We start from the raw sequence: 18,431 nt of genomic DNA, 5'->3' as shown, positions 1-18,431 counted from the left end.
TGCCCTCTACAAACCCCACTCTGGGTTTTGTATATTCTTGATGGCTCAGGTATAGCTCAAGTAACCTGACAAGTCAACCTAGAAGAACATTTTCTAACAACTTGATTTCTACATAATCTTTATTTTAAAAATCTGTAAAAAATAAAATCTTCGGAGACCGTCCGTTTGGTATTTTCTTGCCATTGTAAACAAGCCAAATTTTGGATTTAGGACAGCAAATCCCAGGTGGCAAAACAAACTGCTAACTTCACACTTCTAGTTTTGGTCCCCTCGATGTTTTCTTTAAGAAGTCTTTTTGCCAGGACTAAATCGCACAAGTATTTGCGAGAGAAGCCTGCCAAGACCTAAAGGAACTGGTAGTTTTTGTTGTACTGAAAGGAAGCCACCAGGAGCCTGGATTTCAGACGGTCTGCTTCCAGTTCTCGGAAAAAGGTATCGTCGTCGTTTTGCATGATCATATCCTGCAGCTCTTTAATCTCTTTCTCCATCTTTGACCGCAGCTCACGTTTCACTTTGTTTAATGTCTGAAAAAGAACATGAAGATTAAGTCAAGGCATTGGTCAATTCATCAGCAAGTCCTGGAAGTCCAAGGCAACAAGGCTCACTTACGTTTGCATGTGCTTTCTCTCTGGTTTGGATTTCATGACGTTCTTCTGCAACAGCTTCTGCCAGCATTGAAAACTAAGCACAACACAAAGGAAGGTCAACGATGTGGAAGCAAAGCATTTCCTTATGGCAGTGGTTGTCAACTTGTGGGTCCCCAGATGTTTTGGCCTTCAACTCCCAGAAATCCCAACAGCTGGTAAACTGGCTGGGATTTCTGGGAGTTGTAGGCCAAAACATCTGGGGACCCACAAGTTGACAACCACTGCCTTATGGGATGGGAAGCATGCGGAGCCTACCTGGTTCCTGTAGTAGTTCTCCATAGACTCTAATTCATCCTGATGCTTCTTTTTTTGCTCAGCACGCTTTTCTTTGGCGTATGCTCTTAACTCGTGCAGTCTTTGTTTCTGAATGTCCAAGCCTTCTTCAAACAAGCTTTTAAATATCTGCCAAAAAAAAAAAAGACCCCAACAATCATAAGGAGAGCTCTGTTAAGAAACCCAACAAACACTGGTTTAGTTTGGGCAAACGTTAGTTGTCTACTGTCACAAAAGGATTGTAACAACACTTCCCTTTCTATGGATAAAGGACCCCAAACTTAAACTTGTTTCAAGATCACATGGTCCATCCTTAGCAACATATGTTAGGACTTTCCCTTAATTCTCAGTTAGCAACTGCCATTTTGGCAGGCGGTGGATCCATGGAAGAGAAGGCAGGCTGGGCTAACCCACTGACTTCACTGAAAGGCTGATTGTTTTGATGGCCCTTCTGTGACAGTCACTTGCCTGTGGCCTCCATCCACGCAGCTGGTCATAAGAATTGCAGTGATTCAGAACTGGTGCCTATGTTTTCTTTTATTGCTCTTACCCTCCCAACTTCCTGAGCTCTGTTACATGAAACATGTACAGTGCCATATTCCACATCAACCACGATATATATATATATAAATGCTCTGTTCGTTTTGATTTACATTGTAACTCAAAATTCACTGGATGAATTGCTGCCAAATTTGGCCACAAGGCATCTAACTAACCTAAAGAGTGACCATCACTCAAACTTATCATTTGGGAGTTGTAGTTGCTAGGATTCTGAACTCCACCACTGATGGAATTGAACCAAACTTGACACACACAACTCCCATGACCAACAGAAAATACTGTAAGGGTTTGGTAGGCATTGACCCTTGAGTTTTGGAGTTGTAGTTCACCTACATCCAGAGAGCACTGTGGACTCAAACAATGAATGATATAGACCAAACTTGTCACAAATACTCCATATGTCCAAATATAAACACAGATGGAGTTTGGGGAAAATAGACCTTGACATTTGGGAGTTGTAGTTACTAGGATTTATAGTGCACCTACAATCAAAGAGCATTCTGAACCTCACCAATGATAGAATTGGGCCAACTTCCCACACAGAACCCCCATGACCAACAGAAAATATTGTGCTTTCTGGTGGTTTTTGGCAACCTCCCCCAGGCTGAGAAATGCTGCCTTAAGGCATCCAAGTCCAACTCCCTTCACCAGAGCAAGAAAACAATCAAAGCCCTCCTGACAAAGAGCCATCCAGTCACAGAAACAGGAAAGAGTCTTAGCAGCACAGTTAAAGTGCTGTCTTCACAACCGCCTCTCTTCCAACCGAAATCCATGCTGCTCTTCAGATTCTGGAAAATCACTATCATGTGGATAGATAGGCTGGATTGGTTGGGTACCATACAAAATGGTGTCCCAACTCCCAAACCACTACTTATGGAAGAAATATCTACTTGAGGATAATCTACCCCCATAGTCTGGACATACCTATGCTGTAAAGAAGCGTTAATCCCACCGCTTGTCAACCAAAAATGTAAAGAAGCAGCGCTAATCTCACTAAAATGCCACCAAAAATTATGTGAGGAAGTATTAATCTTCTTTAATGCCACCAATATTCTGTGAGGAACCTTCTTTTAAATATCAATTAAGCTGCCACCAATATGTTTAGAGACGCTGGTTTATGTCTCTGTTTATCTTTAGTTGGGTTGTGAGGTGATTTTGGTAGTGTGGAATGCACCAAGCATAACAGCAATGGAGGAGGCAGGTTTGAAATAAAAAGAGAACAAGTTTTATTGTTAACAGAATGTAATTGTTGCAGTTTTGAGAGTTTGAACTTGGCACAAGGCTTGATGTTACAAAATGGCTGGTTTGAGATACTTTCAGGCTTCTGAATGTTACAAATCTACAAACTCCTTCTTTAGTGAAGTGCTTATACTATTCCAGAGTTCCCTATTGTGAATGTCCACACTGTTTGCCCTATACTCGGAACAAACCACTGATCACCAGTCTTTCCTTACTGGCGATCCTTAAAACCCCCTCTGTTAGATTCTTTAACCTAAGTAATCTAACAAGGTAACACCTTCAGCTCTCTTGCTGAAGAAATATTCACAAATTCTAGGAACTACTGAATTCTCACAGCTTCACAACAGAGCCCTAACTAACTGGCTCTGCTCTTCTCCGGGTCTCCTCCACCGGACTAAACTACTTTCCCCCAGAGTCCTTTCTTGACTCTGCTATTTCCCAGAGCCCTTAACTGGCTCTGCTCTTCTCCGGGTCTCCTCCACCGGACTGGAGCTTAACTGCCACACTCCAACCTTTTTCTCCTTAAGCTCCGCCCACCTCCTCTTCTGCCTTGTCTTGTCACCATGGCAACCTATCCCTCACAGCTAGGCCATGGCAATAAATGTAATACATAAATGCAGTTTAAACACAGTACATTAAACACTCTATAATAAACATTATAAATACAGTTTAAACACATTATAAATAACACTTTATAATGAACACATCTCTACATATGCCATAAACATGCAAACCGGCACAAAGTCGCAAATACATGATGAATCAGCCTGTTCCGGACCTGCGTAATGTTTGTACAGATTCTAACATGCATTTCTTCCATCTCATTTTGTCAAGTCTGCAATTTTTCACATGCATTTTCCTCAGCCACACACCAATTTATAAAATTTTAACACTTTTTTTTCAAACTGGTAATTGTAGCGCAAAATTCACAGAATGGCTGGACTCTAATCCACACCTTAGTCTAGAAAGTGCAAATTGTGTCATTCCTTGCTGAAAAATTATGACTACAAATTCTCCATCCTTAGTCTCAACTCAGCACCAAGGGCAACCGGACGAAAGATCCGACTTCCTGAAGAGAAAGATCCACTACTTACACGTTCCTCCCGTGTCCTGGCCCGCATCATCTTGGCCCGCAGCTGAACTCTATAATCTTGGTAGTATTTTTTGGCTCTCACGATCTGCTGCCGTCTGTCTCTCACCTTATTCTGAGTATATTTCTGCCGATGAATGCGCTGCTTAAATTCTTGCTAACAGTAACAACAAAAAGAGAAAAATCACTTGATTTCCCTTAGCAGATGGGAGCACACACACACATGGCTTTCTGGAAGGTTTCACAGTAGCCATTACTTGAAAAATGTGGGCCAGGATCTGGTGTCGGGAGGCATATTGCAAAGTTCTGCCATGGTGGAATCACAAAATATCCCTCTCCTCTTTCACAGGAAGCACCTTCCCCCTGAGGTCTGTCTCTCACACACACATCCATGGCTACACAGCAGCTGGTGGGGAGTGAGCAGCGGGTGAGAAGAGATGTCACTATAGCCAGATTACTAGGCATGGCCAACCCATGGTTCTAAATGGTCCTAAAGTGCTTTGCTTCTAAAGTGATGCTAAAGTTCTGGTGAAAATTTCAGAACTCTAACAAAACTTTCAAAATTTCGTTATAAATGGCAGTTCCTAATCGGTTTGGTCATAAAAATCACCAATAACAAAATAATAATGACATATTGAAAGTTTTGTTAGTGCGGATGATTACACAGGAAATCCTAGAACAAAGTGTGAGGCTCGGATGGTGATTTCACAAACCACAAAACACTGATTAGCATTGAGGGCTTTCTTTGGCACACTTTCATGGATGTTCGTTGTCTGACTGCCAGTTTGAAGCTAGCTTACTTATTCCTTTGACAGTTACCTGTCCATCGCAGTAGGTCTTCCATGGCTATTGTTCTACGCCTTCAAGTTGTTACAGACTTATTGCAACCCTAAGCCAAACCTATCATGGGGTTTTCTGGGGCTGAGAGAGTGGGACTTACCCAAGGTCATCCACTGAATTTTCCTGGCAAAGGGGGGGGGGATCAAAACCTGGTATCCAGAGTCACAGTCCAGCACTCAAGGCAATGCGCTATATTTTTAAGCATTATCATTATATTCTACCTACCCGTTTAATCTTTTTAATATGACTACTGTAAATAGCCAGTATTGCCCGACTGTCATTGGAACCGCTGCCCACCTGCTTTCTCCCTTCTCCAGCTCTGAGAAGGCCTAACTCACAGTGTCTCAATAGCAACACTCTGGCAATGGTGGGCAGGCTCTCTTTGTGGCTCTTCCCTTCATTCTCCTTTCCCTTCATAAACATGTCACTTTTTTTTTCCCCAGTGACATGACGGGACCACTTCACCTAACAACAGCCAGTGCAGCGACACTACAGAGGGCCACTTCACCTAGCAACAGCCTTTGTAATATGAATAAAATTATAAATAGAGTTAGGACCTGTTGAGAACAGAGGAGTGGAAGTGGAATGTGCAGAGTTTTCAACACTTTACCAACACTTTAGAAGCAAAGCACCAGCACCCTCTAGTTTTATAAGTACTTTAGAACCATGGATTGCCCATGCCTACCAGATACACAACATCATCATCTTCCAGGACCTCTACTACACTGCTTCTTAAACCCTGGGTCCTGACTCCAAATGGGGTTCCTTTAGCTCAATGCTGGAGTTCTGAAATATTTGGTAACAATAAAAGGCTTGTGAACATCACTGAGTGGCTGTTTACACAAATTTGTTGTGCAGTATTTACACTGGCTTCTGCAGAAATTGTTTCAGCTGTGCTTCATAAAAAGCAAAAATCAGCTTGTTTAGCTAGGCTTGCAAATGCCAATTTATTACCAACAACTGTTTGGTTTTTATACTGCTTTAGACACCTACATACAATATTTCTCAGGACGAAAGGGATTGCGAGTGGAAAAGTTTAAGAAGTCCCCCTGCTCTAGAAGACCCTTGGGTTCTGGCATGCCGCAGACATTGCTTTCTTTGCTGTGCATCTGACCATAGCCGTAGAGCGAAGCATTCCATAGCACTGTGCAACACAATTTGTGTTCCTGGGTCATAAATGTCATTACCTATTAAGTTGTATCATAAAAACATGGGGAAAGTTCATTAAACTAGTAAAACTTGGTTTTTGTGGGACATCCTGCAGCACATATTGCTATCATTTTTCAATGAGCAGCTCATTGAGTCTCAACCAATTCAACATAGTTTGTGGCAGCCACCAAAACAAAGCTTCTGGAGTATAACAACTACTTTCACTGCACAATTAAACAGGAAATAACACTTTCAAAGCAGGAACAGAAATTTGTTCAAATTTTGTTACATAGTGCTATTTATTGGACATGATGTTCTTTTGTTCTTCTGGCTCTAGAAGTGGTTTGATATGGCCGGGTGTAACTCCCATCAGTTGTAGTCAGCATAACATATAGAGACACTAAGAACTACAGTTTGACAACAATCAAAAGACCGCATAACCAGATCTATGGAACCCCCGGTGGCGCAGTGGGTTAAACCCCTGTGCCGGCAGGACTGAAGACCGACAGGTCACAGGTTTGAATCTGGGGAGAGGCAGATGAGTTCCCTCTGTCAGCTCCAGCTCCCCAAGCGGGGACATGAGTGAAGCCTCCCACAAGGATGATAAAAACATCAAATCATCTGGACGTCCCCTGGGCAACGTCCTTGCAGACGGCCAATTCTCTCACACCAGAAGTGACTTGTAGTTTCTCAAGTTGCTCCTGACATGACAAAAAAAACAAAACCAAATCGATAACAGAGAATGATATTAATGCTTCACTCTTATCTAAGGCTCACCCTATGCTGCCCCTCCCCGTTACAATATTACAAGCTGCTTTGGATGGACATTGCTTGAAAATCAATCAGACCTACCAGCCTCCTATTATGAGTCTGCTCTTTCTTGATGAGGTCAACAAGGAGCTCGTGTTTCTTCAGAGTTTCTAATACCTAAAAGGAAAATAGAATACACATTTCTATGAAAGGGCTTTTTTTTCTTTCACACATCAGTTTGCATATTTTCTAGTTTAACATATTACAAAGACATCTTAACCTTGCCAGCCAAGTCTGGATTCACTGTCTCTTGCTGAAACTCTCTGTAGTAATCAACTGGCAGTAATGATTGGAATCCTGTTGCTTTAAATATACAAGCTGGAACTCAATGGCTCCTCTTTTCCCCAGTTGCAAAGCTGCAGCTGGATGGAGCTTTGGATCCTCTTGCCACCAAAGGCACAACTAATGCAATTCCATAAGGTAGTGCATTAAGATATACTGGATCACTCCTTCCACAATGAAAAGGAGGTTACATATGTTGTGGCGGGGGGGGGGGGGGGGGGAGTCATTTCCAAAAAAAGCATTAAAAATGGTAAAGCAGCAGTAACAGCAGTAGCAGCAGCAAATCAGAAGCTTCTAGTGCCAGCAGTAGAGCCATTGAGCTTAAGCAATTCAGGAGCAGAGCCAAGCTTTAAAAGATATTAAATACTTTATTCAAAGGAACATTAACAGGGCCTAGCAATCTAACTAACTCACAGCAGGCATCTCTCTCTGCTCACAGGAGAAGAAGAAAAAATTATGGAGGTGCTTGCCAGGTGCTCAGAAAAAGAACAGTGTGTCGGAGAAGTGGTTGTCCAACAAGCAAGGTGAGAGGAGGAGAAAAAGAAAGACAGGCAAGACAAAAAGGCCAATGGGGAAGGGCTTTCCCTGCCAAGTAACTCATCTGCCTATCTAAGCCCTTGCTGAGGACTACAACTTTGTACAGGCTGAGTTCCAACAACTTCAGCATGCGTCAGTTCAGTAAATTTTCTGGTAATTGATACTCCACCAACCATAATGTGGGATCTTATCCTCAAGGATCCATTTTAGGCCCAAGGACTCTTTGGGGTCCAATTCTACCACTTGCTGTGAGGGAATACTGGACCCCATAAGTTAAAGCAGGGGTCCTCAAACTATGGCCCGAGGGCCGAATACGGCCCTCCAAGGTCATTTACCTGGCCCTCGCTCAGGGTCAACCTAAGTCGGAAACAACTTGAAAGCACACAACAACAACAACAATGACAACAAGAACAACAACAATCCTATCTCATCAGCCAAAAGCAGACCCACACTTCCCATTGAAATACTAATGTTTATATTTGTTAAAATTGTTCTTCATTTTAATTATTGTATTTTTAAGTGTCTTTTGCATTACAAATAAGATATGTGCAGTGTGTATATTCATTCATTTTTTTTCCAAATTATAATCCTGCCCTCCAACAGTTTGAGGGACTGTGACCTGGCCCTTTGTTTAAAAAGTTTGAGGACCCCTGAGTTAAAGGATTGAGATTTTCCCCCTGATGCATCTGTACACTGTTTATTTTTTCTTGAGAAGTCTGTGGGCCTTTAGGAGACAACTCACTTCATTCTGAAGTTTCTGACGGCTTCTGTTGATGGGAGATTTCAGGTGGTCTATCTGCGCAAGCTGTTGCTGCCACATCTTATTCATAGTTGGGTGGGAAACGTGCAAGTGGGGAAAATCTTCCAATAGTTGAGGCAAAAGGTCATTTTCCTTGACCTTCACTGTGAGAGAAAGGAAGGCGTAGGCAGGTAAATATGTATGTTCAAGTTGCATGGCCAAAGAGTTAAGTTTACACTATGTAACAAAATTTGAAAAAAAATTGTTCCTGGGTTGAAGGTGTTATTTCCTGTTTAATTGTGCACTGAAAGTAGTTGTTATCCTCCAGAAACTTTGTTTTTGTGGCTGCCACAAACTATATTGAATTGATTGAGACTTTAGGAGATATTTATTTTAAAAAACGACAGCAAAATGTGCTGCAGGATGTCCTGCAAAAACAAAGTTCTTGCAGCTTAATGAACATTTTCAATTTTTTATGATAGAACCAATTAGGAAATAACATTTATAATGCAGGAAAAAATTGTGTAAGCACAGAATTATTATTATTATTATTATTATTATTATTATTATTATTATTATTATTATATTTATTATATTTATTCTGCTTTTTCTCTGGAAAATGAAACTCAAAGTGACTAGATTTGAGGAAACACTGGCACTCTTTAAACTGTCAGAGTATTGTCAAGAGAAGGAATGGGGAACAAATGTATGTAAAAGAAGAGAACACCAGTCTAGAACAGATAAGTGGTATGAAACATGGGAATATGGGTGCACAAACATATATACATATCCCACCACCTCAACCACCCTCTTCACAAACCTCTGAACTCCATCATTCAATCTCCACTTAAAAGTAACTAATTCTATTTGTTAAAGTGAAATATAATGAATTTCTTTTTGGTAGAATCTCAATTTTTTAAATTTTGTTACATAGTGACTTGGAAATTTAAAAAATCAATTCCATTTTTTTAAAAAACCTGCACTTTCAAAAATTCTAGTCTTTTTGCACATTGTTGGATCTGAATACTATGAAGATGCAGAAACAATGGAAACAACAAGGTGCATCTCAATAGTTTTTACATGTTATTGATATGGGATAGCTAACATTCCCATACATTCTAGCTAAGAGCAGCTCTATGTGGGCAATAATTAAATACATTCTATAAATCTGTGCTTCAAAAGAAGATTAAGACACTAGTCCTATGGTCCTTGGGAAGGTGTTCCTGGAGCCATAGTAAATGTTGATCTCCTTCTCCGAAAGAGGAGTCCAACTTGGGAAGGGGGGATCCAACTTCACAACCCACCCCCTCTAACACTATTTATTTATTAATTTACCACTTTTTATCAACCTTTAAGGCAGTGGTTCTCAACCTGGGGTCTTCAGATGTTTTTGGCCATCAATTCCCAAAAACCCTAACAGCTGGTAAACTGGCTGGGATTTCTGGGAGTTGTAGGCCAAAAAGATCTGGGGACCCCAGGTTGAGAACCACTGCCTTAGGAGGACTCAAAGCGGTTCACAACAAAATAAATGGCAAAATTTAATGCATCACAAAATACAAACACTACACATAACTAAAATAGTATATAATAATAGATTAAAACCAGTAAACTATAAAACATCAAACATATACAACATAATATAGAACACTGGACATTGTACCAATCCCAAAGCTATCTTGACTACTTCATCTCACTCTCCAAATGCTTGCTTTAAAAGTTTTGAGTAATTTCCTTAACATCAGGAGGGAAGGGGTTGATCTGATCTCACTGGGGGGGGGGGGGGGGAGAGTTCCACAGCTGAGGTGCCTCCACCGGAAAGGCCCTGTCTCTCATCCACACCAGTTGTGCCTGCGAGGGCGTCGGGACCGAGAGCAGAACCTCCTCAGCCGGTCTTAATGCTCTAACTGGCTCATAAAGGGAGATACATTTGGATAGGTAAACTGGACCAGAACCATTTACGGATGTATAGGCAAAGGCCAGCACTTTGAATTTGTGCTCGGTACCAAACCAGCATCCAGTGGAGCTGATTCAACAGGGGGGGGGGGGTTGTATGCTCCCTGTATGCCGCTCCAGTGAGGAACCTGGCTGCCACCCGATGGACTATCTGAAGCTTCCAAACAGTCTACAAAGGCAACCCCATGTAGAGCGTATTGCAATAATCTATTTGAGATGTAACGAAAGCATGGGCCAATAAGTCTGACTTTCCAAGATACAGGCACAACTGGCGCACAAGTTTTAATTGTGTGAATGCTCCCCTGGCCACTGCCAAAGCCTGGGGTTCCAAGCTCAGCAATGAGTCCAAGATCACTCCCAAGCTGCGAACTTGTGTCTTCAGGGGTGTATAACCCCGTCCAACACAGGCTGTAACCCTATACTCTGTTCGGCGTTACAACTGACCAGGAGTGCCTGTCTTGTCTGGATTCAATTTCAATTTGTTCACCCTCATCCAGACCGCCACAGTTGCCAAGCACCGATTCAGGACTTGAACAGCCTCCTTAGCAGCAGATGGAAAGAATTATAGAGCTGAATGTCATCTGCGTATAGATGGCATCAAACTCCAAAACTCCAGATGATCTCTCCCAGCGGCTTCATGTAGATATTAAACAACACGGGGGACAGTACTGAACCCTGCAGGATCCCACAGGACAATGGCTATGGGGTGGAGCAGGTGTCCCCCAACAACACCTTCTGGAAACGACCCTCCAGGATGGACCGGAGCCACTGTAAGACAGTACTCCCAGAAGGTGTCCAGGCTTCAACAACTTGCTGTTCTTACATGGGATTGCTTTCTTCGGCTTGGCAAAGCCTCCCCTTGAAATCCACTGGTTGAGTTTGGGATTCCTAGGCCCACTTTTCTGAGAATAAAGTTTTGCTGCTTGTGAAGTTCTTGGAGGTCCTTTCAAGATGCATTCCTTATATCTTTGTTCCTAGATGAAAATACATATGGAGTATTGTTAGTCAGATGCTGGCACATTGAGCAAATAGATTCCAGGCATCAGTGAAGGGATTCACACAGGATACTTGGAATTTCCTAAAAAAGGAAGTTAGAAGATCTCCAAGAAACAAGAGGACTATGTCTGGAATTATGTTGATCAGACTCAACAAGAGTACACCCAATGAATCAACTGTTAAGTAGTGAGTCAGGAGGTAGGTAAATCTCTTTAATTCTGTGACTCTATTTTAATCAGAAAAAAACCCAATAAGATTTAGACCAGAGATTGGTTATGTACAACACTGCATCAAGGACAAAAAATACAGCCCCTCTGCAGGACAGGAGCTTTCCTCTCTTTCACATACCCTAACAGACAGAAGTATCAGCCTGAATCCCTGCTTGCACACACAACACCCCATTCCTACTCTTCAAATATGAATGACTTCAGATCCAAAAATCTCACTGTCTCCCAGAACATGCAGGAGAAAACAGATCTTCCTTTTTCTGCACCTGAAACCAGGCAATGAAGAGAGCTTCCAGGATAATAACAAGAAAAAGAACAAGAAGAAGAAGAAGAAGAACAACAACAACAACAACAACAACCAATTTATTCTTATATCCCACCACCATCTTCTCAAAGGGACTCGGGGCGGCTTACAGATGGCACAAAGTGCCTAAAAACAACATAAAAGTGAACACAATATAAAATACAATAAAATAAAACACATGCACGTATGAAAGCATCAATTCAGACTCCATCAAGCTGCAATCCTCTAACCGTGGCAGTAAATTCCTGTAACCATGGCCGAGCTATAAACATTAGGAATAAATAAGTGCCAGCCGCAGTAATGGAGAGGGCATGGGATAAAGGACAGGATGTGCGACTTCTACGCTGGACAACTAGAGGCTTAATATTAACAAATACTTGATTAAATATGAATTTTCATGGCTGGGTATGACAGTAGGAAGGGAATCAGTGACCACTTCTTCCTGCTTCAGTGGAAGGAAGGCCTTTTTAAAGGCACATCTGTGCCTTCTGGTACGACAGCATTGCCATCACCTTCATGGAAGGGACAGCTTTTATTTGGAAACATTCTCAAATAAGAATCCCAATAAATGGATCATTTTCTGATGCCCAGGTACCGCTATATTCCCAGATATAAGTCTCTAGACGTTTTTTGGCAATAAGGTCTGGGAGTGAGCTCCCATCACTCCTTTGCAAAAGAGAGAACGGCTCAGAGGGGAACCTGTTTCTGATCCCAATAATAATAATAATAATAATAATAATAATAATGTTTATTTATACCCCGCCACCATGTGGAGACCTGCAACCAAACAACAGTTGCTAATACTAGATTGGGGATAAACCGTGCACCTTGATTACACTGGGGCAAAACATTACAGCCATGTGATGTTGGCATGGCCATATTTCAATTGATGGTTTTAGTATTAACTAAAGAATGGTTTAACTGCTGAACTTGCTGACCAAAAGGTCAGTGGTTCGAACCTGGGGAGTGGGGTGAGTTCCCACTGTTGGCCCCAGCTTCTGCAAAACCTAGCATTTCAAAAACATGCAAATGTGAGAAGATCACATTTCTGCAGGAAGGTAACAGTGCTCTATGCAGTTATGCTGGCCACATGACCTTGGAGGTGTCTCCGGACAATACTGGCTCTTCATCTTAGAAATGGAGATGAGTACCCCCTTGCAGAGTCGGACATGACTGGACTTAATGTCAAGGGGAAACCTTTACCTTTATTAAACAAATTAAGAAGATTCCCTCTGAAAGGCAGGGAATCCTCCCTTAGAACAGTAAAGCCAACAGAGATACGAGAAAGGCACCATCCTTATCAGTGCTATTTGTTCTCTCACCGTTTCTTTGGCCTTTGTTTTCAGTTTTGCCATTTCCAATCTTTCAGTAGCTTCATAAGCTCTCAATTCATCATCATAGGCTTTAGCCAACAGCTAGAAGGCAAACAAAACCTGCTTTACATCCATGATATATTCATGACATGGCAACAATAAAAAGCAACAAATCAGTATCTTGAAACAGCAGCAAAGGCCCCAAAGCTTTACAGAAAACGCAACAACATTAAGTTGAAAACTGATGCTTCCAAAAAGTGTAAAGAAATAAAAAAAGGCATCAGAACGACAAAAGGGAAGAACATTGTTTCCACAAGGTTCTTCATTCTCTTCACAATCTGTAATCATAAAGGGCGGGACTGCCTGTAGTGGGCCTCCCAATATACATCTTTACATAAAATGTAAAGATGTATATTGGGAGAAGAAGGGCCTTTTGAGATTCAAGTCCCAAATCACAGATAACTTCCAAAGTAAGCATAAGGATTCTGTGCTCAGAAACCTGTTGTTTCAAAACTGAAACAGAGAATCTCAGGTAATGGTTGCGATAGAGGAGGTATTACTGATTTGCCTATAAAGATTTGGGCCTAAGGCCCTTTCAAAAAAGTTACAAAGGTAGTCAAATTCAGATGTCATTTAGAAAGCATCTTAATGAAAGAGAGATTAAAGTCATAACACCAGATAAATTTTAAGTGCAACTGTATGTTTATACTGACAAAATGTAAAAAGTCCAAAGTATTTGGTTCAAACTATAATGTGATGGGCAATTACTGGGAGCTAGTATGTGTTTGTGTCACACAGTCTCACCTACATGAAGTTGCAGGCACACATACACTCAAAAACACAATACATTTTTAAACAAATTTGAATATTTAAACATCTTGCAGAGGGTGGAGAGGTGCACCACCTTCCTCATCTCTGCCAAATAAGCCTAGAGTAGACTTCCCAGGTTGCTTCTGCTTGAAACAGTTTCAGAAAAATCAGATTTCTAGTAAGGCAAATCCACACAAACCTCTCTTGAATTGTGGTCCTGTCCCCTTAAAACAAAACAAAACAAACCCCTTCACATTCTCACTCAGACTCCCAATGTCTCTTTGCAGTGTCTTCAGAAACTATGAATGGCCTGGTTCACTGAGGTCCCTGGATATTCAGGTACTTGGCTGCGTCTAGAATCCTCTTGCCTTTACCTTTGCTCTTATTTTCCTCTGGTCTTCTTCCTTTTGCAAGCGTTCACGCATATTTCCAGCTGGCCTTCTTACATCCCTCTGTTGAAGATCATTGTCCAGCGCAGACAAGAGGTGGCTGGATGGTGGCGGTGAAGCAGAAAGTGATCGCTGTCTGACGGGTGCTTTCCTCAGGCGTACAGTGGCTGTGCAAGGGAAAGAAAAATACACTCACTAAAGACAGAAACCCCAGTAGGCATACAAAGAGGAGCGAATGCCTTTATGCAATCTAATGGGATGGTCCACATTGAACAACCGCTTGCCGTTAGTCTCTGAGACCAAATGTGCTACTCATCCACATTCCAACGCTACACTAATTTTTGGTGAGCAATTTGATTTACACACATTTAAAAAACTGTTTTGAATGTTTATGTTAACCCTGTTTATAAGGAAAACTCTCAGCAATATGCCCTCAAAATGCACTTTACCCCTGATTTAGGACTGACTGCGTTCCCTCATCTCTTTTTGAAAACCCTATACCAGTTATATCCTACCTTGTTCATGCCCAGCGTTATTTTTTAAATTTTAAACTATTACATTTGGCCCAGCCATAGGTTTTTAAATGCTTGTGTGTTACTGTTTATTGTTTATGTGATTAATATTAACTGTATTGTATTTATTGTTTTTGTTATTGCTTTTGTTATTGATGTACTGTGGGCTTGGCCTCATGTAAGCCGCAATGAGTCCCTTGGGGAGATGGTAGCGGTGTATAAATAAAGATATTATTATTATTATTATTATTATTATTATTATTATTAATGACATTCAAAGACACAGCCATGTTTGTCTGGAACATCAGTAGGAAAAGGATGTTATAGCACTTTAAAACAGGGTTTTGTTTTTTTAAAAATCCGTTCCATGCAGCCCTTTGCCAGTCAGGGGAAAACCATGGGCTCCTTCTCAGAATGTAGCAGCCAATAGTTTTAAGACACTCCCCACTGACATGTCACACAATAGTTTGTACGCAGCAAGACTGTGATCATGTGTGATCTTGTGTTGGGTCTAACAACAATTTCAAAGTGTGGATGAACATAAGCGATTTTTCAAGATATGCAACGAGCGTAATGTGATATGGAATATTATTGTAATTCAATGCATATATTAATAAGGGAAAGAAATACTAAATTTAAGTCAGAGATCAAAGAAAATAAAGACAATAAGTTGATTTTGTTTTGCAATTCAAATTCTTTCCATGGACCCCAAAGGGAATTCCCTAGTGAAGAACAGAGTTGATAGCATAAGCTTTTGTAGACTAAGTCTACTTCCTCAGATGTATGGAACAATAGTCCTAGAAACAAATTTTAATAGTCACAATGCATATGTGAATACCCATTGAAATACCCAGCATTGCCTGGATTGTTTGAAAAAGCCATTTTTAAAAACTGTAGAAAATGCATAAGGTTGTGGGTGAACTGCAACTCACATTATGCCAGGTTAACCCCAAAAAACTCCCATCAGTACTTTAAATTTGTTATGTTGGGCAAGTTTGCTCTAGATTTATCATTGGTGGGGTTCAGTGTGCTCTCTGGCTGTAGCGTAAACTACAATTCCCACTACAATGAGTCAGTCCCCTCAACTTGGTTGTGGGGATTCTGTGAGCCAAGTTTGGTCCAGGTCCATCATCAGTGGAGGTCACAGTTTCTCGGTTGTGGGTGAACTACAATTCCCAAAAAGGAAGGTCAGTTCCCCCCAAACCCCTCCAGTAATCAAATTTCAGCATATCAGGTATATGTGCCAAGTTTGGTCCAGATCCATCGGTGTTTGGGTTCACAGTCTTCTCTGGATATAGATGAACTACAGCTCCTATAAATCCCTCTAAAGATCTCCAGTATTTTTTGTTGGGCATGGGGGTTCTGTGTGTCAAGTCAGTTCCACGTCCATCATTGGTGGAGTTCAGAGTGCTCTTAGATTGCAGGTGAATTATACATCCCAGGACCTACAACTCCTATAAATCATGGGGAATTCTCCCCAAACCTCTCTAGTATATTCAGTTGCTGATCAATTCCTCCATATGCGGTGTGCCATAGAAAAGAATAGGAAAGGGCTAAGAGAGTGGGTGGGGTCATGCAAATTCCATACCAATGGAGAGAGTAAGAAACACTGAGATGCCTGTGATGGAGGAAACATATAAAATCTAGGATGAAGTTGTCCCCGTATGAAAGCCTTAATTTGGGTGGTAGGCAGTGTTACCTGGTTTCCTTTGACGGTAATCCATGACACTATCACTGTGTTGAGAAAGTTGATCCTCTTCAGATGATGACTCTTCTTGGGTTCGTTCACCCAAAGCGTGCTTTAACATCTGTTATTTAAAGAGAAATGTCCCTTTTGTTAGGAAGCTCTTCCCAGGGTGGTCTCAAAGATTTCCAAATGCTCAAATGTTAATGCCAAAAAAGACAAAGCATGCCCTGGCACATACTCAACGTAAAACATAACGAAATAGAGTGCTGCCCACAGCTTTGTAGACTAAAAAGAGAAGACAAAATGAGAAATGACTAGAGTGGCAAGAAGAAATCCTTCATCAGGGAAAAGGGAATAGTCATGCTTCCCACCCTGTCTCCCTCTGCTCTAGATCAGAGCGTCTTAAGCTTTTGGACTTGCAACCCCTTTTTGCCCAATAAAGTTTTGTGCAAATAGGTACACAAATACAATTTTTAAAATATTGAACAGTTAAATCCGTGGATGTGGAGGACCAACTGTACCACCGCAACAACAAACCTTTGCTTTTCCTCATCTCATCTCTTTCTCCTCCTCCTCCTCCTCTCCCCCCATTTCTATACCTCATCCATCCAGGTGGCTGGTTGCTTCTGCTAGGTAGCTTTCCCTTCTCTTAGCAGCTTGGGATTAGCTTTTGGCTTTTTCTTTTCCTCCATCCACTACTACTCTGGCTGGGGAGGGGGGGGGGGGCTTTTGCAATTCCAATATTGAGCTATGGGGTCAGGACTCTCAGTTTAAGAAACTCTGTTCTAGAATACTGTTTTCAGGGATGCCAAACTTATTTTCTTTGAAAGCCACATTTAGCCTTATGGTTGCAAATTTCTTTTTTTACATAGTGGTCAGTGCTCCTTAGTTTTTACCAGTGTTGGTCCCCAGATATTATTGAATGACAAATCCCACCACTGTTGATCATCCACTATGTGGACTGGGGATAATGGGAATTGCAGCCCAACAGCACTTGTGGTTCTGAGGTTGGGGAAAGGCTAAAGGCTATTTTAAAGTAAGGCATCAAATTATTAGGATGCAGCTAAAACCTAGTAATTTTCCCTTAGACTAGTTCAAAAGTTCACTCCAATCTTAAAAGTGATAAATTAATTAGTTTATCCCCTTTAAAACCATATCGCCTTCAGAATAATCAATGTTAGGAAATGTTAGCACAGCCCACACCATATGCTACATTTTCCTACAGTTCCTAATGCTTGAGAAATCTGGCACTAGTCAAAGTGACAATATGACAAAGGTTAAATGGTGCTCACTTACTGCATCAAGTTCATTCAGCCGCCGGGAGAGTTTCTGGGACATGTGATGCAACTCCTGGCGAGACAGTTTTTCCTTTGCCCTTCTGTGAGGAAGAGGTTCTTCATCAAGGGAGTCTGTTAGTGTCAAGCTTTCATTCTGGCTGAGAAGGAGCAAGGCACCATGCTATAAACATGTTTTGATATTCAATTTACTTATTTTTAAAATAGTTTTTATTCATTTTACTCACGTTTATAATTTTATTTTTAAACTTGATTTTAATTTATTTAACTTATTTTCATGCCTAAATCTATAGCAGTGTACAGATATAGTGTTATCTCATAGGGAAGGCCTCATTCTTTGGATTCTTCAGGAGTCTGGTGAATCCCAGGACATGTTATTAGCTTGCTATCATCTTATGTCAGCAATCTCAAACTCAGCACAAGTACGATAGGGCCACAGCTTCTGCTAGCTCTTGCCAGCATGGCCAATTGTAGTAATGGAAAATCAAGGACAGGTAAAGGAAAAAAACTATTATTTACACTGGTAACTGGCATGGGAGGGTGGAACCACATATTAAGAAGCTCTAGGTGCAATAAGCAAACTTTAGTATAATATACAGTTTAGAGCAGTGGTTCTCAACCTACCTTTTTCCAAGAAGCAGGTTTCTTTGCTTAGGTCTTGTGCTTTGTACAGATGTGGAATGGGGTAATGTATTCTCAAAACAAGGCGTTGGTGTGTACTGATAACTCTCATACGTTTCCTTTTAGAAAGAGAATTTAAACATGAGGTCACTGGAGA

The 18,431-nt window shown here is 41.2% G+C and overlaps 1 protein-coding gene across 1 annotated transcript in view; it reads right to left on the bottom strand.

The window, feature by feature from the left end:
* Positions 1-101: 101 nt before the first annotated feature.
* The window catches only part of CEP95 (centrosomal protein 95), a 41,142-nt gene continuing 22,812 nt past the window's right edge, over positions 102-18,431 (bottom strand). The window contains exons 11-22 of the mRNA XM_060763100.2: positions 18,278-18,393; positions 17,655-17,793; positions 16,371-16,479; positions 14,145-14,326; positions 12,970-13,062; positions 10,944-11,094; positions 8,171-8,331; positions 6,652-6,726; positions 3,815-3,967; positions 903-1,049; positions 610-681; positions 102-524 (exon numbers count right to left, since the gene is read on the bottom strand). Of these exons, the coding sequence (XP_060619083.2) occupies positions 345-524; positions 610-681; positions 903-1,049; positions 3,815-3,967; positions 6,652-6,726; positions 8,171-8,331; positions 10,944-11,094; positions 12,970-13,062; positions 14,145-14,326; positions 16,371-16,479; positions 17,655-17,793; positions 18,278-18,393 (1,578 nt within the window). The 3' untranslated portion in view covers positions 102-344. The remainder of the gene's footprint in view (positions 525-609; positions 682-902; positions 1,050-3,814; positions 3,968-6,651; positions 6,727-8,170; positions 8,332-10,943; positions 11,095-12,969; positions 13,063-14,144; positions 14,327-16,370; positions 16,480-17,654; positions 17,794-18,277; positions 18,394-18,431) is intronic.

This window comes from Anolis sagrei, chromosome 2 (genome assembly GCF_037176765.1).
Source record: "Anolis sagrei isolate rAnoSag1 chromosome 2, rAnoSag1.mat, whole genome shotgun sequence".
NCBI classification, from domain to species: Eukaryota; Metazoa; Chordata; class Lepidosauria; order Squamata; family Dactyloidae; genus Anolis; species Anolis sagrei.
This window is presented reverse-complemented; position numbering and strand designations above follow the sequence as displayed.